This window comes from Myotis myotis, unplaced genomic scaffold (genome assembly GCF_014108235.1).
Source record: "Myotis myotis isolate mMyoMyo1 unplaced genomic scaffold, mMyoMyo1.p scaffold_m19_p_15, whole genome shotgun sequence".
NCBI lineage: Eukaryota > Metazoa > Chordata > Mammalia > Chiroptera > Vespertilionidae > Myotis > Myotis myotis.
The window spans coordinates 32589680-32613292 of record NW_023416319.1 but is presented as its reverse complement, the minus strand read 5'-3'; the positions used below and the strand labels follow the sequence as shown (position 1 = coordinate 32613292).

Here is a 23613-nt window from a genome sequence, read left to right as displayed (position 1 = left end):
ACTTACCAAAACCCACTCTCTAGCATCACACATTCAGGACAGGCAGCTTCCTTTGAAAGTTTTTCTTTAAAAAATGCCCAGCCATCCTAGCTGGTAGAGAGTCAGTGATAGACAGATGTATAAAAGCTAAGTTAAGTGAAAGGAAAAGCCAAGTTAAGTGAACCATTAGAAAAGGACATGGAAGCTCAGAAGAAAAGTCATAGAGGAAGGAGTAGGGAGAACAAATCCATTGTTTGTTAACTACGACTCTTAGCCAAATTAGGGGGAAGGTGGAAATGATCAGCATAAAAAGAACCCACTTGTCAGTTTTTGTTATACACCATTATGGTTAAGGAATCAGATAAACTTCCTTCCTCCCTATGATGCTAACAGGAGGGCAATTATTTATAAAGAACAATTACAAAGAGGTGCCTTAGTGCCAGATATAATTCACTAACATCCCATGGCATGTTCCCATTCCCCATTCCCCACTCAAACTATTGAATCATTCTGTGAATTTTGTAAATCAACTCCACAAATATCTATTCTCTCCTATGGGCAAGCCATTGTGCAAGGCACTGGTGATATAAAGATAAATAAAATGTTAACTTTATACTCAAGTAGACCATAGTCCAGTGGATGAGGCAAAATATTATAACAATGAAAGTATGGGAAAGTGGAAAAACAGCCTTTAGACCCAGTCAGAACTGGATTTGCATCCTTACCCTGTACCTATTTGCTAGCCTAACCAGCTGAACCTGTTTGTCACTTGTAAAATGGAGACAACTATCTATATAATGAAGGGCACTTTTATGAACTATAAATACCATTTGTCAAGTAAAGTCAGTGTTCAATAAGTGGGCATTGGCTATGCTAGATAACTTATGTTTGTATCTCTGGATATAAACTTCTATCAACCTGGTTCTATGAACTAGAAAGCTGACCATTATAAGTTATACATACAAATTACATCTTCCTCTACTTGTTCTTTGTCTTTGGTTGGATTTAGCCAATTATAGTCATTGGCAATAGATTGGAGGGTATGAAGGGTGTGAGGTTGGAGTATGTATTTCCTGAGCTCCCTCCATGTGGAGTTGCTATGGCTATTTCTACACACAGCCTTCATAGGGTGAAGTACCTTCATCAGGTATTCTCCCTCAAAGTCGTGGTAACTGACTCTTCCCTATCCTTTATCAGACTTAGAGTGATAACACTTTCTGATGCCACTAGCACACTTGTTGCTTCCTCCAAACTCTGCTTATACTTTTGTTTTATTAAACTTGTCAAACTGTGCAGCTGATATATGGCATTTGTTTTCTATGAGATCCTGATAAACATATGTCCTTATTAGTGTAGATAGTAAGGTACTATGAGATCAGAGAAAGAACAAAAAATAAAGCTATACAGCCCAGCTGGTGTTGCTTAGTGGTTAAGCGTCAACCTATGAACCAGGAGGTCAGGGTTCAATTCCTAGTCAGGGCATATGCCTGGGTTTCAGGCTCCATCCCCAGTTGGGGGCATGCAGGAAGCAGCCAATCAGTGATTCTCATCATTGATGTTTCTATCCCTCTCCTCCTCTCCCTTCCTCTCTCTGAAATGAATAAAAACATATTAAAAAATAAAGTAAAACTATCCTGAAGGATGTCAGGGAAACTTTTTGGAGGATGCAGTATATAAACGACTACCTGAAATTGATGAGAATTAGCAATTTTTAAAAAGCAGGGAAAGAACATTTCAGGGAGAAGAGAATCATATGTAAAAGGCTCACAAGTGAGAAGATAAATACATTGTGAGGGAACTTCAATCTTTCAGCCTAGGTGGAGCATAAGTTAAGAGATGGAGGATGAAGATGTGAATTTGAACCAGTTCACAGAAAACCATGTATGATTTTTTTTCTATAGGCAATGAAATACTATTAAAGGTTTTTAACTCAGGTTATAATATGGTCACAGTGCATTTTAGAAAGTAATATAGAGAAGAGATTAGAAAGGACACAAGACTAGAGTCAAAAGTGCCAACTATGCAACCCAGGTGAAAAATAATGTAGCCAAAAATGACAGTCTCAGAAGAAATGGAGAAGATGGTGTGAATTTATCAGATATTAAGAAAATAAGCTATATATGATTTAGTGAGCAATTAATGTAAGGATGAGGAGAAAGAGAAGTCAAATTTTCACCCCACCATCAAATTTAATTTTCTCTTTTATATAATAAAAGAGAAACATGCAAATTAACCATCCCTCTGCTATGCTCAAGCCACACCCACAAGCCACGCCCACCAACCAATGAGGAGTGAGTATGAAAATTAACCCAACAAAGATGGCGGGTAATTTGCATACACAGAGCAAAGTGGGAGAGCTGGCAGCTTTGGGGGACGTAGCTCCCTCAGTCACTCCCTTGGTTGCTCCCTTGGGGGGACTTGGCTCCCTCGGTCCGGGAAAACCCAGAGCATGGGGAGCACCAGGAATTCTGGGAATAGTAGTTTCGGTGGCAGCCCCAGGACTGGAAGCAGAAGCCCAGAGCGTGGGGAGCACCAGGAATGCTGGGAATCATAGTTCTGATTGCAGCTCCAGGACCAGAAGTGGAATCCCAGAGCGCAGGGAGCAACAAGAATGCTGGGAATCATAGTTCTGGTGGCAGACAGATCTCCTAGAGACCTAGACACTAGAGCAAAGTGAGCATGGAGCAAGTTACTATTGTGGTTGGGGATGGAGGGAAAGCAAAGGTGAGAGACATAAGTAAAATCAGAGTGTCTAGGAAAAATTAAAGGGAAGATATCCTAAAATTTCCAGGAAATTTCCAACAATGGAGCAAAGAAAAAAAATGCCTCTATTATTCTGTGAACAACAAACCAAACTGGGTTGGGGGTCTCAGACAATTCGCTCATATGATTGCAAAGACAGAAACTCCCGGATTGGAGAGGGCTCCCCTGAGGGCTCCCAGATTAGAGAGGGTGCAGGTCAGGCTGAGGGACGCCCCCCCCCACTTTCCTCCCCAGTGCACGAATCTTTGTGCACCGGGTCCTTAGTCTTTGTATAGTCCTTATTTTCCCTTATGTAAAATGACTTGTTCATCCTCAAGGGAACTTTGGATGACAGGATGATTTTGACTTGGACATCTGGGTGACTTACGGTACAATTACTCTTCAGAAAAAGGCAAATTAAACGTTCAGCCAGTGGTGTGCTGGAGGTGCCTCACAAAGCTTGTGAAAAGTCCAGTCAAATGCACACATCTCTTCTAACTCTGAGTTCAATGACATCACATTAGTAGCTTGAAATTGGTCAAGGGGGGTAGGTATTTACACCATAGAAATCATTAAATACTACCAATCAGGCTTTTATCACCCATCTCCCCAAAGAGCTGGTTGTTAAACATTCAGCTGCACCACTGGTTAAGGCCATTTAAATGGTAATGGCAGAACTAAGGTGGGACTTGAGTCAAAAAACCTGTATCAAGGACTGATAGTCAAAACAGAACTGGAGGGCATATATTAGGACCTGAATGAAAGACAGATTAGAAGGTTCAGCAGAACATCTACACTGAGTGGCCAGATTATTATAACTACCTGACATTTGTTGGAAAATTAGCCATAATTTCATGCTGAAGTTGCTAGAGGGCCAGACCATTATAAATGTCTGAATAGCACAACATACCTAAGTATTGTTGCTGATCAAGTTCATCCTATCATGTTGATGGCGTATCCCAATGGAGATGGCTCCTTCCAACAAGACAATGCGCCATGCCATGGTGCTCGTATTGTGCAGGAGTGGTTTCAAGAACATGAGGGAGACTTTCCCTTGCTTGGGTGGCCCCCACAATCACCAGATCTCAACCCAATTGAGCATTTGTGGGACGAAGTTAAAAGAGCCATCAGGCAGCTGGTTCCACAACCATCAAATCTCACAGAACTGGACAGTGCTATTCATCAGGCATGGTGTCAGATTCCTCGCATCACCTTTCAACATCTCGTGGAGTCAATGCCAAGAAGAATCGCCAAAGTATTGAAGGCAAAAGGTGGCCCAACAAAGTACTGATGGGGTGGTCTTAATAATCTGGCTAGTCATAATAATCTGGACACTCAGTGTATAAGGAGCCAGCCAAAGATGGATAAGTACATTGCCACAGAGAGGAGAATCTGAAATATTTGAAGAAGCAGGTACTTGAGGCTGCTAATCAGTAATGAGAAATCAGGTTAGTCTCTAGGCCAGGAATCAGAAACCAGTAACATTACAAGGACAGGAGATAATTCAAACTTTAAAGATGATGACAAAGTTATATCAAGGCAAATCAAGAAACAGGAAGCCCTTAAAATGGTGGTGTAACTTATGCCCAGTTTTTATAAAGGAGGGCTTCCATTTTCTTGCTGGGAAATTGCACTGAACTATGTCATCACCTCCACCACCTGTGCACCTTCCAGAAAGAAAGGCAAGGTCAGAGTTTAGAGAGTGGTCCAAGTTACAGAGCAGATAGATGAGGTTGTGCACATAGACAACTCCTGGCCAGGTCTAGTCTTTAAGTCCACACTCTATAGTTCAAAAAGTCTCCATTCATCCAGGAGGTAGAAGTCCAAGATGGGCCAAAGGGCAACTCCTTGTTTCCCTTAAGTATGATGAACAGGACTGGTTAAATGATTTGGGGGGCTTAATGCAAAATTAAATGGTAAGGACCCTTGTTCACAAAGTATTAAGAATTTCAAGGTGGCAACAGGTAAACATTTAAGCATGTGCTCATGAAGTTGGCCCTGATCCTGGGTCACTTTGGTAATGGTGAAACTTGTCCTAAGTATTACTTTCCTCTATTTCATCCAGATCCTCACTTGAATTATTCACCTATAAATACACTTTGAAAGATAGGAAAATAATTGGCTTTTTGGCTGATAACCATAGACCTGTTAAGTACAGACTCTCTGGAACCTGGAAACTTAAGACTCAGAGAAACATGATTTCAATGACACCTCACTAATGAAACTTGATAGCAAGTGGCAAACACTGTGAGAATAAGCATCATTGTTTCCAGGCATGATTAGCTGAATGAGCTAAATGATGCAACAAACAAGCAAAATTTCAATGGGTGCAGAAGCAACAGAAGTTTCTTGCTCATATCATAGTCTAGTGAAGACCTGTGAAGCTTTGGTTCCACATAGAGACCAAAGACCCTTCAGTCTTATTGATCATCCTTACTTTAGAAAAACGATTTTCATCTCATGGTACACATAAACTAATTACTAAAATTCTGTGGCACACCAAAATATATATTTTGCCTATCTGACAAAAATAGGTATGCTTTTAATTCATTCATACTGGACGGCTATTGTTGTGTTGGCTGTTGTCATTTGTTTTTATTTTTATTTTTATTTTTTGACAATCTAAGGGAAAAGAGGTCAGTGCCCCTGACTAAATAGTCAGGTATTGCATGTTTTAAAAATTCTTGCTGCACAATGAAAATCACTGCTTTAGAACCTTATAGTTGACTCCATTTAGTTGGTAGATGGAGAAAGAGAGCAAGAATCCTGTGTAGGAAGTCTTCATGGGCCAAGCCTGGAAGTGGTCACACTTTTACTCACATTCCTTTGTCTGTAACTCACTTAGATGAACACATCTATCCATAGAAGAGACTAGAAAGCATTGCTCTGCGACCATGAAGAAAAGAACATGAGCCCTAGCCAGGTTAGCTCTGTGGAAAGAGTGTTGGCCTGCGGACTGAGTTGTGCAGGGGGCAGCCGATCAATGATTCTCTCTCATCATTGATGTTTCTCTTTCTCTCTTCCTCTCCCTTCTTCTCTGAAATCAATAAAAATATATCTTTTAAAAACATGAATATTAATACCAACAATCTTTACCACATGAAGACTACTGATGGTAGCTCTTGATCAAAAGCAGTTCTAATTTCTGTTTTAGAGAAGAATTACTCCTTTCCTTCTCGCTCTCCTTTCCATCATTAAACAGATATTTGACAGGAGCCTACAATATGCTGGCCTATGGTGAGTACTCAGGAATATAATGCTGATAATAAAACCTGCACCAGGGAGAACTATTCACAAATGGAAGCAGAAAGCAGAAAAAGAGGACAATATATGCCTTTTAAGACAAGGCCAGATCCTCAGCACCTATCTGTCAAATTAGAGAAATATGCGTTTTATTGAGAACATACTGATTTTTCCCTAAATAGTATTTTCTCTCAAGAGAAGGTTCAGTGGGATGCCACCAAAGCCAAACCTCCATGAATTGTGGATGTCAGAAGTGATCTCTAAAGTTCTTTCTGGCTCTAATATTCTAAGATTTTATGTTCGTGAAAAGCAAAGCCAGGATACCAGTTAAGGCTGGACAAGACCCAAGGAATAACATGTGAATGAGAATCAGCAATAGCAGATTGGAATTTAGGGGCAAGAGCTGGCAGAATGGAGAGCCCACTGAGTGACTTGGGAACTATTTTCTGACTTAAAAAATATTATGATGGTCAAGCAGTTGAGTAGAACAGTGTTTGGAACATAGTACCTAAACTTGTGAGCGTCAGAAGTCCTCAACTTTGGCATATGTAAGAATCATATCAGGAAGTTGTTTAAAATGCAGATTCCCTACACAGAATTTCTGATTCCATATATTAAGGGCAGGAACCAGGAATATGTGTTTTTATCAAGAGCTTCTAGGTTACTGTGTCTCACAAATGTTGTGGTTGAGATTAAATGTTCCAAACAGCTACTGACTCTAGTAAGAAAGCTCAGTGGAGTCAGGCATCCCAGGCTTTTTCTCTCCTTAAGGTGTCACGTGGCAGACCAGAGGTGATCGTGCCCTGTTTCAATTTTTCAAAGCACCTTAGTGCTGTGGCTTGCCATTCCCATAGCTTTACTTCGCTGCCAGTATTTGCAGAGTAGTTATGAGAAGAAGAGAGACTGCAATCAGATTTCCCAGCTGGATCTTAGTGTTGGCACACATCTGGATTAAAAATTAGGGAAGACAAATCAATCCAAGAGACAGCTGTTTCCCAATATTTCACTGTTTAACACTGGGGACAACATATCTGGGTTTAGGACTCTTCACTTACCTCTTTGAGCTGGAAAGTATAGATTCACACAGGCAGTGTTTTTCTCACTTTAGTTTGCCAAAGCACTTTCCCAGGAAGGTTGACTGGTACTCAGAGCTTCTCCTGGGGATAGAATGGTAGGTGCATTTCACAGACCACACACTTGGGCTGCCTAGAGCTTCAGATAATGCTAAGAATGCTCTCTGCCTGTGACCACCAGAACATGGTATGCAGCTGCCTTATCTCCTTCCATACTTCTCAGATGACACTGGGGAAATTATTTGCCTTTCAGGGGTTGCCTTGGACCCTTATCGTTGCCCAATTTCATCTGGAAACAGATGCTAATGGTGGGGCGGGGGGGGGGGCGGCCTAAGGAACCATCAGATCCACGACATACTCAAGAACAACATTTAGGATCTCAGATCCCACCCACCAGTTCCTATTACACTGCACCTTCTTATTTCTGATATTCTTTTTTACTTCAATTTCATAATATGAACCAGCTGCTATGGTAGAATCCTTAGTGAATTATTCTACATGCCCAGTGAAATGATGCTTATAAACTGTAGATTCTGAAAATATAACTGGAATACCCTTTTTTGTTGCACCTGTATCTCCGAAAAAGAAAATGTTTAAAGTTTCAGCTTAAAGAGGTTGCCAACTTTCCTTTTGAATGTGGCAGACTGCACAGTTAATTGAGGCTTCTGATGACCAGTGGGATCGATTATCCCATCAAGTTGTGGGATCTCTGGGTTTTGGAAAAAAAGGTCTGGTTGCAGTCCAATTGCAAAAAAAAAAAAAAGGAAATTAGTTAGATATACTACCTCAAATGAGGACAAACCTTGCATGTTATTTTATTCCTTTACAGAGAAACTCATTGTATCCAGCTCACATTGATTTATGAGGTATTTCTGCCAAGTGGAATATTCATTTCTGCCCACACCGAGGACCACTCCAGAGGCAAGGCAAGCAGAGTCTTCAAGTTTTCACATTGTCCTGTTCATTGGGGGGTAGACAAGGGGACAAAGTGGAACATGTGGGAGGCTGCTATACATGACTCTCTCCGGCTGCCATTCCATATCTCAGGAAGTAATGTTACATAGATAATTATTATTCACAAAGCAACATAACCAGGAACAGCTCCATATCCTATATCTACAATGGCAACCAGTGTTCAGCCATGGTTGAAATAACATTTTTACAAGCGTTTTGGCATCCATAATTAGAGATAGTGCCCTACCTTCCATTGAACAGCTGAGTAGCAAAAACTGATGAATAGTATAGGCATACCTCAATTTATTGTGCCTTGCTTTATTGCATTTCACAGATACTGTGTATTTTACAAATCGAAGGCAAGATATTCCACCAGCAAAAATATTAAGACTCGCTGTATTATTGGTCTGTAACCCAACCTGCAATACCTCTGAAGTATGGCTGTATCCACCAAGTAACTAGGAACAGCAGAGCAAAGGGAAGATAGGCAAAAGAGTAGAGAATGAGACACATTAATGCCTCATTAGGCCTAATTCACTCTGAATTTATTAGTTCATTCATTCATTCAATAGGTATTTGTTAAGTACTATGCCAGACATTGAAAATGTAATAGTAAGCAAGACTCCTTGATGGAACATTGTGAGTGTCATAATCTAGTGTGCTAATTGCTATTATTAATGCTAAGGGAGTCTATACGATGGGCAGCTAATGGAGATTTGAGAGATCAGATCAGGAGGGCCTTTCAGGAGGAAATAATTTTAGGTAAATCACTTTTTGGGACCTCTGTTCATCTTTAAAATGGGAGCAATAATACTGTATCATAAAGTACGTTTACTGTCTCATAATTTTTTTTTACTGTTTCATAAATTTGAAGTGAAGATTAAGTAAGATGTATGTGATCATGTTACTCCATGATGATATATATATATCATCTATATATATATATATATCATCTTACTATATATATATCATCTTACTATATATATATATCATCTTACTATATATATATGGTTCTTGGTATAGTTACTGGACATAGTAAACTCTGCAAAGATATAATTGATACTATTGTTTCTATTATTATTACTCTTAACTATTATTACTAGTATAATATTACCACTCTGATTGTTTTTGTAATTATTTGGGACTTAAAGGATGTGTAGGTGAGGATGGAGATCATGTTAGACAATGAAATAGCATGTGTGAGAGGCTGCAGGCAAGAGACATCATTGTTGGGGCTTACTGGACATTTATTATATACATAAAATGTACATAGTATATGCTATATACATAGTATACATATACATATATAATGTGCATATATTGCATATGTATGTATATATATGGTATATATAGAATGCATATGTGGTATACATATAGTATGTATATAAAAGATAAATGGCAGGAGATGCGATGGAGACATAAACCACATTCTGATCATGAAGAGTTTTATAGGCCAAGTGTAAAGAGTTTGGATTTTTATCCCAAGAGACACTGAAGGATATTAAATAGTGGAGTAACATGATCACATACAACATACCCCCATCCACCACCACTGACACACACACCATGCTCATATCTGTAATTTATAAATAATCATGTCATAATACAGCTAGGGTTTACAGATGATATAATTCAAGCCTTTTATTTTAATGTTGAGGAGATTGAGTCCAAAGGGGTAATAGGACTTAACCAGGATAATAAAAGTAGTTACTATATCTTTTGACCAACTAAATACTGCTTTCCTTAACACTATTTCCACTTAAGTACTTTGTAATCAGCTGTGCCAGAACACTCTCAGGTTGAGAGTACCCCCAACTGAGCTGTTTCCCCTCTATAAGTCTGTAGGAACCTATAGAATATTCTGGTATTGATAAATCGCCTCTAAAAGCCAGAGTGAAATTTCACAAAGTGTATTACAGTGAATCCTGGGGAATCCACTGGTTTAAGCTTTAAAGGGCTCAGCATCATCTCCATAAGGGTGTGGCTCTGGGGCAGAATTTCACTGCATGACCACCCTCCAACCCCCACCAACATTCTTATGTAGATAAAATTAAGTACAAAATAAATTTAAGGGGGGGGGGGCGGGGGAGGAGGGAAATGTCCAAAAGGAGTGCCCTGCAGATTTCAGGAGAAAAGTCCTATTGGGGTATGGGTTTGCCTTAGTGTTGATCCTGATGGTTTTAGGGCTTCATTGTGTGTTTTTGCTGGCTTCTGAAGACAAATATGCCTTGCTACTCTTCGATGCCTTCCTCAGTCACTATCAGACTGTAAATTTGATGCATCCTGTTCTCTCACAAAGACTGTCTGAGGGCTGTCATCTTGATTTCCCATACGCTAAGCACAACATTGTATAGATACTCCTCGACTTAAATGGGGTTCGAGCCTTATAAACCAATCATAGGTTGGAAATATCATAAGTTGAAAGTGCATTTAATACACCAATGGAACATCATAGTATAGCATAGCCTACCTTAACCTGCTAAGAACACTTACATTAGCCCATAGTTGAGCAAAATCACCTAACACTATCAGCTGTTTATTCTCATAATCTCATGGCTGACTAGGAGCTGAGGTCACTGCAGCTGCCCAGCATCATGATATGGTATCTTAACGTACAATTCTAGATAAAAATTAAAAATTTGAAGTATGTTTTCTACTGAATGTATATTGCTTTTGCACTATCATAAAATTGAAAAATCGTTAAATCAAGTCATTGTAAATCAGTGTCTGTCTGTGGCATTGAAACATATCTGTACTAGAAATATTTTTATAGAAGTCCAATTTAATATATGTTTTTATTTCTGGACTTTTCCATTTATAATATCGTATTTTTAAAAAATAGTGAATTTATATGAAAAATGGCCATGAAAATGCACCCTCTGGAGAATTGCTATTGAAGATATTTCCCATGATTTGTTTTTATGATATTTATTCTTATGACTAAATTCTCCAAAAATTGATGTCAAAAAAGAAACTTCATCTCTTCTGAAAATCAGGTATTTTTTCCTTTTATTAGAATGAGAGGTATCTCTATCTCTCTCTCTCTCTCTCTCTCTCTCTCTCTCTCTCTCTCTCTCTCTCTCTCTCTCCCCCCCCCCCCCCTTCCAGGAGCTTGGCATTAACTCACTACTTAATTGCTGTCAATGGCTCACCCTTGGTTTAATTCTTTAATTTTTATCTTGTTCCCCCAAACTTCCCATATGATTCTTGGGGAGGAAGTGGCCATCTATGGAGAGATCATCTGGTTGAGGCAGGGAGTCAGCCAAGATCCCAAAAGCAGCAATCTTTTTAGGAAGCTTTGCTTCTCTTAGTAATGTCTGTGGAGACTTGGAGCCTTTCTCTATGTGATATTTGATGCCCTTTTCTTATTTATTTTAAACTCTATGTAGGAGTATTTATTTTTTATTGTAAGATACTTAAAATTACTTTTGGAAGAAGGGAGTTCATAAATGATAAATAAAATAGTCATGAATTATAAATATTTGACATTAAGATTTCAGTAATCATACCTAGGACATATATTCTACCTACCATCAAAACAAAGTGGCCATGAAAAAGCACCAGGAAACACTAAGCTGCTATAGCTCTTACCCTGTGAACAAATCACTTGTACCTTGGGTGGTGCTTAAATATAATAACCCAGAGTGACCGGGGAGAGAGAGCCATGAATGTGTGCATCTTAACTGCAAGGGAAGCCAAAAACTGTGGCTTTTGCTTTGCCTTAAATTAAATGAATACAGACGGTTGCACAGTTTTTAAAACAGTTTCTGAGATGAGCAGGAGTGAAGTGAGAGCAATAGTTAGAATGTTCTTCAGCCCAGAAAGTTTACCTTTGTATGTTTCTGCTTGATAAGTAATAATTTCTTATTTCAAATCCTGCTTTTAGACTGAATGGCTGTGTGAAATCAAAATGACAGTGAAGATAAATTACTCTAACTTCCCCACATTTAGGTGACCTCTTATCGTTGTTCCTGGTACTGTTCCTGTGCCCTGTCACTGAACCCTGGGGCCTGAAGTGGGGACTCTTAGGCACCCAATTGTGTGTCACTGCACACAAATGCAGGAGGAGTCAGAGGAGGAAGACACAAAAGCAGTTGGAGATGCTGGCAGTTGGGAAATGAGGATGATACAGTTTGAGAGAGAAAGGGAAGAACATTCCTGATGAGGGAGTTTGAAGGAAAGAATGATCAGAAATAAAGTGTCTGAGAGGCCCTGGCCAGTGTGGCTCACCAGTTTGATTCCTGGTCAGGGCACATGCCCAAATTGCAGGTTCAGTGTTCAGTCTCCCTCTGGTTGGGGTGCGTACAGGAGGCAACTGATCGATGTTTCTCACATCAATGTACTCTCTCTCTCTTCCTCTCTCTTTCTCTCTCGCTCTCTCTCCAGTAGTTCTCTCAACCTGTGGGTCCCGATCAATGAAAATACATCCTGCATATCAGATATTTACATTACGATTCATAACAGTAGCAAAATTACAGTTATGAAGTAGCAACGAAAATAATTTTATGGTTGGGGGTCACCACAACATGAGGAACTGTATTAAAGGGTCACGGCATTAGGAAGGTTGAGAACCACTGCAAGTGTCTGGGAGGAGTGTGAGGATGGGTGGGGGGACTGAGGCATACACAGTTTGGGTATCGGACAGGAAATGAATGTATGAAAAATACAATATGAGAAGCCATACAAAGGGGTATCTATAATACTTTCAACAATAAATATAAATTTAAAAAAATTTGCCCTAACCTGTTTGGCTCAGTGGATAGAGCGTCAGCCTGTGGACTGAAGGGTCCCGGGTTCGATTCCGGTCAAGGGCATGTACCTTGGTTGCTGGCACATCCCCAGTAGGGAGTGTGCAAGAGTTGACCGATCGGTGTTTCTCTCTCATCGATGTTTCTGACTGTCTGTCCCTCTCCCTTCCTCTCTGTAAAAAAAATCAATAAAATATATTTTAAAAAAATTTAAATACAAGTTGAAGTAATGAAAAATACGATTGCATACATATGTTGGGACTAGATTGTCAAAGGCAGTAAAATTTGGTAATGTTCTAGAGGAACCCATAGGGGTACACAGTATGGATTAAAGGCTATAAAGATTACAGTGAGAAAAGAAACCGAAGGCTGTTGTGAAAATCTAGCAAGAGGTGAGGTGAGGAAAGAACCAGCATTTATTACTTATCATATGCCTGACACTTTACAGGCATTAACTTACTTACTGTTCCTGATAACCTTAAAAGGTAGGTAAGCTTATCACAAGTCTATAGATAAGGCATCAGAAATTCATTCAGCTACTATAACTAGCCAAGATTTGAATTCACTGCTTTCCAACTCCACAAACTAGTCTTTTCCATTTCAACTTTAGCATCCCTGAGAGACTAAGGAGAAAAGATGAGATTTGCTCTTAAAGCTGACTTCTTCCTGCAAATAAAATGATGATTTCTGGAGATGTTTTATCTATAACGTAAGAAATAAAAATGGTGTCAGAATTGGAGACAAATAATTATGAAAAATTAAAGGAAATACTAGTAACCCTAAATACTGTTAGTACTTTTTTTCTAGGTGCTGTTCTAAGCACTTTACCTGCATTATCACATTAAATTCTCTGAATTTAAAAGGTAAATATAGTTATGCTCATTTAGGTTAGGAAGCCAAGGCTTGTTTGGAGATGTGAAGGAACTTGCCTTAATGTCTTAGCCTAGAATCCCCTTGAAGTATAGCCTGAGACAGGGGTTGCTGGCCAAGGAGTTCATTTTGGGAAATGATCCCAAGGAACAGGAATAGGGGACTAGGGAGAGTGAGAAAGGGAAGCAGGAAAAGCCAGTCCAAGCTGTGTAGCTAACATGGACACTGAATGGCCAACTGGGCTTCAATCCACCTTGGACTCTCTAAGGAGCTGAGAAGAAGCAGCCACAAAATTGACCAGAAGAGACAGAATAAAGGAGTATTTAATAAGTGGTTTCCATCCTCCAATTGGTTAAAGGTTGCTCCATAAGTGGCCAACCCCCTGCACATGCAATAGAGTGTTAAACAGGTTCCTACAGGTGTCCCATGTGGCAGTGACAGAGCAGAGCAAGAGAGGAGTGCAGCCAAGGTAAAGAGTGGTCAAACATGTATATCAAAGCCATGACAGGAGTTACAGCGCAGACCGGGAGGATTTGAGATGGGCCATAGGAAGTGTCAGGAAGCCCACAACGTGCAGAGTCAGGACAAATGTTTGAATCTGGGTAGTCTGACTCCAAACCCTACCTCGGAGAGCAGTGGCTCTCAAATATTAGTGTGCGTCAGGTTCACCTGGGCTTTATTTATTTTTACTCATCTGTATGAAAAAATGGAATACTGCCATTTGCAACAGCATGGATGGACCTTGAGAATGTTATGCTAAGTGAAATAAGTCAGTCAGAAAAAGCTAAGAACCATGTGATTCACTCATATGTGGGATATAAAACTGACACTCATAGACACAGACAACAGTCTGGCAGTTACCAGAGAGAAGGGGCTGAGGGTAGTAAAGGGTAGAGGGGGTCAAATACATGGTGACAGAAGAAGATTTGACTTCGGGTGGTGGGCACACAATGCAATATACAGATCATGTATTTTAGAAATGTACACGTAAAACCTATATAATCTTATTAACCAATTGTGCCCCAATAAATTTAATTTAAAAAACAGAGATGTTATTCTTTAGGTGAGAGGTGGGGCCAGAGAATTTGGAGTTTTCTCAGTTCTCAAGTGGTGCTGCTGATGCTGCTTCCGGGAGCACACTTTGAGGACTGCTGTCTTACACATACACCATGCTATCTTGCCAAAGATTTCTGAGATAAGCATAGGACAAATGCATCACTGTGGGAGAAGCTGTGCCCCATTCACGGATTTTCAAGTTCTTGGAAAACTGCTTGGCTGCCTCTCAAAAGGAAAAGCTTCTCTTCTACATGAAAAACAAGGTTTAGATCATAAACACTTGTGCAAGAAATGACAAGCCTGGTTCAAGAGGCTCTGGATGATCAAAGAAATAGTGTGATAGACTGTCACACTTCAGGCAGGAGTCCAAAAGGAATAATTGTGACACTTGAAAAGTCACAGAAATCTGAGAGATTTAGGGTATGAAGAAGTTTAACATCAAAATGAGAACGTATGAGAGAGCAAACAGAGCGGCTGCTATAGCTGAATCTTTATTTCTGGGTGCTCCATACAAGCTCTAAATTTTTGCTACATTTAATGAGCACCTGATAAAAAGAAAAGGCTACAAAATAAATAAGAAAGAATTCTTACTTTCAAGTTTACAGTCTAGTGAGGAGGAGAAACAAGGAAGCAATAAAATTAAGAACTACCTGGTAGCCTATAAAGATGATAACAAAAGTCTATAAGAGCACAAAAACTTTGCCTCAAAGAGCTAAAAGTGTAAATAAGGACATAGTAATTAACTGGGTGTGAAGGCGGAATGGGGTTTGCTATGCAAAGAAGGGAAGAAAGAATATTCTGGACAGAGGTACACCCTGCACTAAGGAATCATGAAGGACCTGAAATGTGATGGGAACAATGGTGGGCTCAGCTTGATTGGAGAATATCAAGATAAATGCTGGAACCAAAGTGTGACATTTTCATGTGCCAATAAAAGGTTTAAACTTCATCTAGTGAACAGCAGACAGACAGTAGAGGTGTTAAAACAAAATTTGGCTCAAGCAGATTTGTTTTTTAAGATTTAATTTTCTAGAAAGATTTCTAGATGAAGTATGGAAAATCAAGTTGATTGAACAATGAAGTGTGGAAGATGAAATGTGGAAATAAAGGTTCTGAAACAAAGCAGTAGCAACAGGGATACTTTATCCCTGTCAAAGAGGTCAGATTTGAAGGTCATGGAAAGATCAGAATCCAGAGTCCAAATAAGTTCAGGAAGTGGGAGACAAGTGGGAGAGGGAGGTGTTCCGGAGTTAGTTTTGAGCTTGAAGGCCCTTCACAAATGTGTGAGTTCTTTATCTGGCTCCAAGGGTAATGCTCCTAGTTTTACCATTATGCTTCAGGTTTTTTTGTTTTGTTTTTTTAATCACCTAGACACGGGTGACTCAAAGAGATTGAGGCAAGACTTCCTATAGTGTTCTTTAAATACTAAATAGAGGTATGACAGATGTTTTGAGAAATAAATTCACAAGGCCTTCTTAAATGTGCATTGAGGTCCTCAAAGTAATCTCTTTTTCACAAATGACCTCTCAAGACTGGTTTTCCATTGAGCAGAGTGTGGTGTGGGAAATGCTGGTTCCGGAGGTCCGGGAGCTCTTCCTCTCGACACTTTCCTCTCTTAGCAGATAGAAAAACAGAAGGAGAGCCTTTCCTCAAAAGAGACATCGTGGTATAGTGGACAGGTCATGGGCTGCAGAGCCAGTCAAACTGGAAACACTGTCCTGATTCTGTATGCCTATAATTTTGGGCAAAGTTAGGTAAACTTTGGGCATTGATGTGCTCATCTATGAAGAGCAAATAATGATGCCCACCTTGCAAGTTTGTTAGGAAATATAGTGTCTGGTACTTAAGCAACAAATTATAACTACTAATTTTACGTTAGCGGGGGCTTAGAATTTTAGCTTACACTATCACCACTGCTCCTGTTCTCCCTTCTGACTAGGATGGAAACGTCCTCATCCCCTTTATCTTCTGGATTTAATTCTTCACCTTTTGTTTCTTGTTCTTCCCATTGCTTGTACGTATTGTTTCTTCCTACCACCTATTAATGTCTGCTGTTGGTGGGTTTTGCTTTTGTTTGCTAAATCAGTGGGGTCAGTTCATTGAAAAGGGGGCTAAATGGTATGGACCTATACTTGGTGGTTTCTAGGGTCAAAAATCATAAACTTTGCTTTTCAAAAACAGTCAAAGCAGAGTGAGAGATCTGGGAGTTGAACATGAGCTATTTCTGTACAATTCCATGGCTCCGGATCCAATTTCTGTTTTAGGATGACTCATAAGGCTAAATCACAAGCATGTCAGAAAAAATAACTATTATGACCCCTTCAGGTTGCAGTTGAAAATGATTAACATGCTACAGTGAGGATTCTTCCCCTGGCAGGAAGGTAGGTAGATGTTGTCTTAATTGGAACACGTAACCTGACATAGCTCTATTCTTTCTCAATTATAAGATTCTAAGCCAGTTAATTTTTTTGAAAGGTGCATCATATTTACTCTATAAAGTCCTCAGCTTCCATTCATATTGCCTCCTAAGCCAAAGTACAGTAATTTAGAAACTTTAGTGCAATAAGACTATCTGGCTATCAATATGAACAAATTTCCGGCATGTACTCTTTTACTCTGCTGCTCAAAAATTTTCCATGACTCCCTCTCCTTGTTATTTACTGAATTAACCATGAACTTCTTAATGTGCAATATCAAATTCTCCATGGGCACCATGAAGCAAAGGGGAACTAAATCATGTAGCTTGGCCAGTGCTTCTCAACCTTTAATATACATATGAATGACCTGAGGATCTTGATAAAATGTGGTTCGGATTCAGTAGCTCTGAGATGGCATTGCTCAGAACAAGGCCATGGCAATTCTTTGGTGATGAGAATTAGGAAAGCAAAGAAGAGCCTTAAGCATTAAATCCAGGGGTCAGGTGGTTGGTAATTAAAAAGCTAGTAGAGGGCTCTCAGGAGAAATAGGAGTGAGAGATGAAGAAACCTGGAGATATTTCCAAGAGATGTTTCCCTCCACCTATGATATTATTTCAGACAAATCCAGGGGGGGAGGGGGGATTTTCTTTTTATGGTTTATATTTCTGTTTAGGTACTTCATACAGCATTTCCTGGGGGTTTGGAACTAATAGTCTGAAACTACTTGAGCCTTTTTTTTTTTTTTACCAACACTAGAGCTGTGTTCTAAGATTGGTAATATGTGTCTTAACTCACTCATACTCTAGAAAAGATCTCCATCTTCCTGGGGTAGAGATTAGGGAAGTCTACATCTCTCTTTGGTCTGGGAATTTGAATTGAGATATTTAGGAGCCCGGCCATCAGTCAGAAAGTCTCGTCCGGGGTCACCTGGGAGCTTTCATGCATATCAGACTTGTCACAAGCTTCAAGAATCCTAAGGTGTTAGGGGTGATAACTTATTAAACATTTGCTATACAATAGATACCATGGTAAAGGCTCTATATACATTATCTCATTTGAATCATTGTAAATAAGTACTGAACAAGCATCTATTCAGTTAACCTGAATGTCTTATATGATAGAAAAACTCTCTTCAGAGTTTTAGTTTCATCCTGTCCTTTATATAAGTGGTAATTAGTGGTTGTGGGTTTTTTTTGTTATTGGATATTGGCTATTTAGTGCCTCTTCCTACTTTTGAGAGTAATAGAAGCAAAAGTAATTACTTAAGACTTTTTCTATAACTGGAGGTGATTTTCAGTATTAATGATGCATTTTAGTTGTTTTTACTTGGTGTTTGGAGAACATGCTGTTCTAAAAAGTTGGAATTCCTGGCACCATTGCACCTTCTGGAATTTCGCTTAGCTCCTCAATTGAATAATTTTCATTTTAATCAAACTGTTGCTTGGAGCTATGAAAATACCATAGGATGTCCCACTATAGATCTCACTTTGGCATTCACATGGCTAATATTTCATGTTGAAATTCAGTCCATGAGTTCTGTTTTCCTTCACTGACTTCTGTGCAAGTAAAACATTAATGTATTAAATTGTTACGTGCTTACCTGACTTTTTAAGAGGAGTCCAAAGGTTAATAAATGAAAATGTTTCCTCAGCAAAGATTGGTTATAATATTTAACTTTCAGTTTATTTCTTGGAACAGGTCCACAAGGAAAGCTTTACTCACTGTGTAGAATTATTTAAACATGGATATTTTGGGTCCTGGTCTCTATTGCAGTGGATCAAATTATGGCTGTGTGTGGAATAAACTTGGGGGATTTTTGCAAGCGTTATCTTCAGCCTCTACCACAGCTCTAGTGAATACAGTATGGGGGTATGGCCTTGAGCGTGTGTGTGTGTGTGTATGTGTGTGTGTGTGTGTGTGTGTTTTAGTTCTGTATTGTCTAAAGCATTACATATGTCCCCTTTTCCCCCCATTGTCCTCTCCCAACCTGCCCCCGCCCCCCAACCCCAGCCTTCACCTCCCTTCCCATTGTCTGTATCCATTTGTTATGCTTATATGTACACTAGTTCTTTGGTTGATCTCTTCTTTCCACTTCCCCCCCACCCCCTACCCCTCACACCCTCACCGTGGTCTTGAGCATTTGTATTTTAGAACCATCCACACCAACAACAGTAACCACCATCTCACTGAGTGATTCTTGTGCCCAGCCAGGTTTGGAAACCATTGCCAAGAGCAAGGAAGTGATTCTAGCTGATCAATGAGGACAGGATAGCCATGTCTTTACTTGGCCAAACATTTTAGAAATCCAGAAGTGTGCTCTGCGGAACACCTCCACTAGAATCTCCTGTTAAGCTTATTTAAAAGCAGTTCCAGGACCCTCACCTGTACTTACTGAATCTGAATTTCTCAGTCTTAGAAATTTCTTTTCTGTCAGAGGCCCCAAGAGATGTCTATGCATGCCGAAGTTTGTGAACCCCTCTATATATCATGCCGAAGTTTGTGAACCCCTCTATATATCATGCCGAAGTTTGTGAACCCCTCTATATATCATGCCGAAGTTTGTGAACCCCTCTAATATCATGCCGAAGTTTGTGAACCCCTCTATATATCATGCCGAAGTTTGTGAACCCCTCTATATATCATGCCGAAGTTTGTGAACCCCTCTATATATCATGCCGAAGTTTGTGAACCCCTCTGTATATGAATGAGCAGTCAGTCACCTATGTGGGTATCTGCTTGAGGTCTCTGATCATATTTTATTCTCTCCCTGATCTGCAGGAACCATGAGGGTCATTCTAATGAATTGTTCTCAGTTTTTTTCTGAATAATGAGTTCCCCTTAATGACTTCTAGAAAATTTCACACAGGCACATAAACATATTTTACATTTCAGGAATTTCAAGGACTTCAAGCCAATTTATATATTCCAAATTAAGAACTACTAGCCTGGAAAAGGTAACTGAGTCCATCAACTTCAAACAAGTTGTTTTGATGGGTCTTCTCCAAGGACAAGGACATAACAAGGCTAAGGAAATACAGAGAAATCTGGCTCCGAGAGCTGGAGTGGGGCTGAGAACAGGGAAGAAGAATCTCACCCCTGAGTCAAGGCCCTGGTTAGCATGGAGGAACGGAGGCCTTCTTCATAAGACTCCTAGACCCAAGAGTTTGCAGAAATGCTTTCTTCTCTCTGGCCCAAGAAGACTGTGATAGGTAATAGAGGTTTCTTTAGTGCAATAAACATTTTCAGCACCTACTGTATGCCAGGTACTGTCAGAAGCTGGAAGTACAAAGTTGGATCAGACACATGTGATGATTTCAGGCAGCTCACAGCTAGCTGCATATTTAATCTTTCTGGATTTTTATAACCATCTGGCCCTCCCACAAACCTCACTACCATGGTTATGAAATATCCAGCCAAAGACATTCACTATAATATCAGAGATTTTCCTAACTGCTACCCAATTTATCTCTCAGTCCAGTGCTCAGTGCAACTCTTCTGTTGTCCCTCTGCCCTCCAGCTTCACCCTACTTCTCCAAATCTGTTTCTCTCCCTGTGGGTTTAATGATCTATTTGGACTTCTCTCTCTGGCATGCCAACCTCACATTTTCCCTGGAAATTGGCTGTAAATGCTCCCAGGGCTTTGGTGACCCTGAAGCTCTTTCCCCCAGCATCAACAGTCTTGCCTTTGAAATCCTCAAAGGCACTGTAGTTTCCAACCTGGAAACTAAACTGTACCTTCCTTTATTTATTCAACATTACTGAGTATGCCAGGTACTATTCTAGGCATTGGGGATATATGGGTGAGATAAACTGACAAAAATCCCCAGCCTGATGTTTACATTTTAGTTGGAGGAAACACAGTAAACATAACAGTTACATACATGAACACATAAGTAATATATGTAACAAACACAGTCCATTCTCATTATTTGAAGATTCCATATATGCATGTCCTCCTGCTTGCTAAAAGTTATTTGTAACTCCAAAATAAATAGTGCTTCATGGTCATTTGTAAACAGTTCAGAGCTATGAAAAATTTGAATCTCCCAACAGGTGATGCCAAACAAGGCAATACTCTGCCTTCCTGTTTCTGCTGTCATACTCTCATACTGACAAGTCTTCTCTTCTCGGTTTACTTAGTGCCATGCTTGTGGTACTTTTAATGATTTTGCTGTTTAAAATGGCCCCTAAGAAGAGTGCTAACATGCTGTCTAGTACTTCTTAGTACAAGAAGTTTGTGATGTCCCTTATGGAGAAAATATGTGTTAGGTAAGCTTTATTCAGGCATAAGTTATAAGTTCAATGTTAACCAATCAAAAATGCACATTAAGCAGTGTCTTTAAACCGAAGCACACATAAAACAAGGTTATGTGTTGATGGTTGAAGAAAACGTTTTGACCAAGACTCACCCTAAAAGTAATTTTTCAGTATTTGCTAACTCAGCATTCATAGTGACATTAACTATCCTGAATGACAAGAATCAATTGTATACATTAGATCAGATTGTAGTTAATGTTATTGATACAAAATAAGGTTACAAGGTACATAGGAAGCATTCAGGATGGGCATGTGCTTTCCACTTACAATTATTTGTTCAGTTAACATTAGAGCAAAGATGTAAAAGAGATGAGGAAAGGAACCAGGAGAATATCTGGGAGAAAATGCACAGAAAGAAGAGTACAGTCAAACCTGAATTCTCAAACGTCTCCCATCTTGAACAATTCAGTTCTCAACCAAGTTGTTCATGGAAAAATGTCTCAGCTATGGAACCAAACTTAGGTTTGGCCTGACAACCCTTTCATGCTGATGCCTCAACATAACAAAAAGTGTCTCTCAGGCAACAAAGGAGAGAATGCTTTTGTTGCTGGCCAAATAGAAGATTAGCACAATTTTAAAACATAAAGGGGCCATATGAGTTTTAATGTTGCTGAGGGTGTGAAAGAAACAAGGATCACAGGCAATTGAAGAGGTAGAAAAACTGTGTTGATTTGCATAAATGTAAAGCAGTTAGCCAGTGACAGCATTTCAGAGGCAGTGATATCTGAACAAGCAAAGATGCCACATGCTGACCTGAAAGACACCCCTGGAACAAGTGCTGAAAGTGATTTGTTTAAGGTTAGAAGAGGGTGGTTTGATAAATTTAAGAAAATAATTATAGGTTAAACAGTACATTAGGCATGCACTATATATAAGAAAAGTTAAAACTGGGAATCACTTGTGGTCAGGAACTGATTAATTCAATTTACATTTCTTCTAATGGGAAAAAAATGATTCAGTTTTCGAACAAATTTCTTCTCAAACAGCCTTCTGGAATTAATTAAGTTTGAGAACCGAGGTTCCACCATAAGTACAAAGGACATAAGGTATGATTGTAGCTGGAGTGAAGAATGGAAGGCCAGGGGAACAGAGGGGGAAAGTAGCAGAAACTGAAGTCCAAGACTTGATGGGGAACAAAAGATCCTGTAGAGACTGTGGCTTTTTCTCTAAATGATGTAGAAAGCCTTTGGAGAGTTTTCAGTGTGAAGAATGACACCATCTGACATGTCTTAATAGGATCTTCTGTGTTGAGTACAGACTGAAAAGAAATGAGTGGAGACAGATATCCCATTTAGGAGGCTTATATCATAATCTGGGAAGAGATAATGGTGGCTTAGTCCAAACTGTCAACAGCAGAGGTTGTGAAGAGTGATTGGTTTCTGGATATATTTTGAAGATAGAACCAACAGAATTCACTACCGATGAAATGTGGAATATAAAAGATAGAGCAGAAGCAAGGATTTGGGCCTAATCAACTAGAATAATAGAGTTGTCATTTTATGCAATTGGCAAGCATGTCAGAGGGACAGGTTTAAGGACAGGATGATCAGAAATTCTGTATTGTATCCACTGGGCTTGAGATGGCTGTAAGACACTCAAGAGGAGATATGGAATAGGCAGTTAGATATATTAATCTGGATTTCAGAGGGTAGGCTTAGATTGTAGAGTCACTATCCCATAGCTAGCTTTAAAGTCATAACTCTTGATAGACAACAGTGATATATATCCAATCCTCCTTGTATATCTGGATATAGATATCCGTATCTATCCTGACAGAAGAGAAGACAGAATAAATTGGAACAGATGCAGGTAGGTGAATTAGTAAGGCTATAGGAATGTGTCAATATTCTCTTGCCATTGTGTTGGTTTCTTCGGAGAAATAAGAATTCATTGTCATTAGCTAAGAAGTTGTGGAGGAGGTGTTTAAGTCTGAAGAGAAAGGAGAAGGTACAAATTAGTCATCTATGTGTGTGGGAGTGAGAATGGACAAGAGAAAAACGGTTGGATTGATAAACATCATTAAGTCCTAGTTCTCACTAAAAGTGAGAACTCTCAGCAGGATACACACATAATTTCCCTTTAGGAGTCAATCATAAATGAATGCTGATGACTCTTGCCCTTTGGGCATTAATAATGAACCATTGTAGTCAACAAGTCCCTTCTAACACCCCCAGAATATCTGATACAAAGTCAAATAAAGTGGGTCCAATTCAC

At 39.5% G+C, this 23613-nt stretch overlaps 1 protein-coding gene across 1 annotated transcript in view; it reads left to right on the top strand.

Annotated features, from left to right (window-relative positions):
- Nucleotides 1-8379, top strand: part of LOC118670320 — an 83300-nt gene extending 74921 nt beyond the window's left edge. The window contains exons 2-3 of the mRNA XM_036337379.1: nucleotides 7867-7963; nucleotides 8326-8379. Of these exons, the coding sequence (XP_036193272.1) occupies nucleotides 7867-7963; nucleotides 8326-8379 (151 nt within the window). The remainder of the gene's footprint in view (nucleotides 1-7866; nucleotides 7964-8325) is intronic.
- Nucleotides 8380-23613: the final 15234 nt, after the last annotated feature.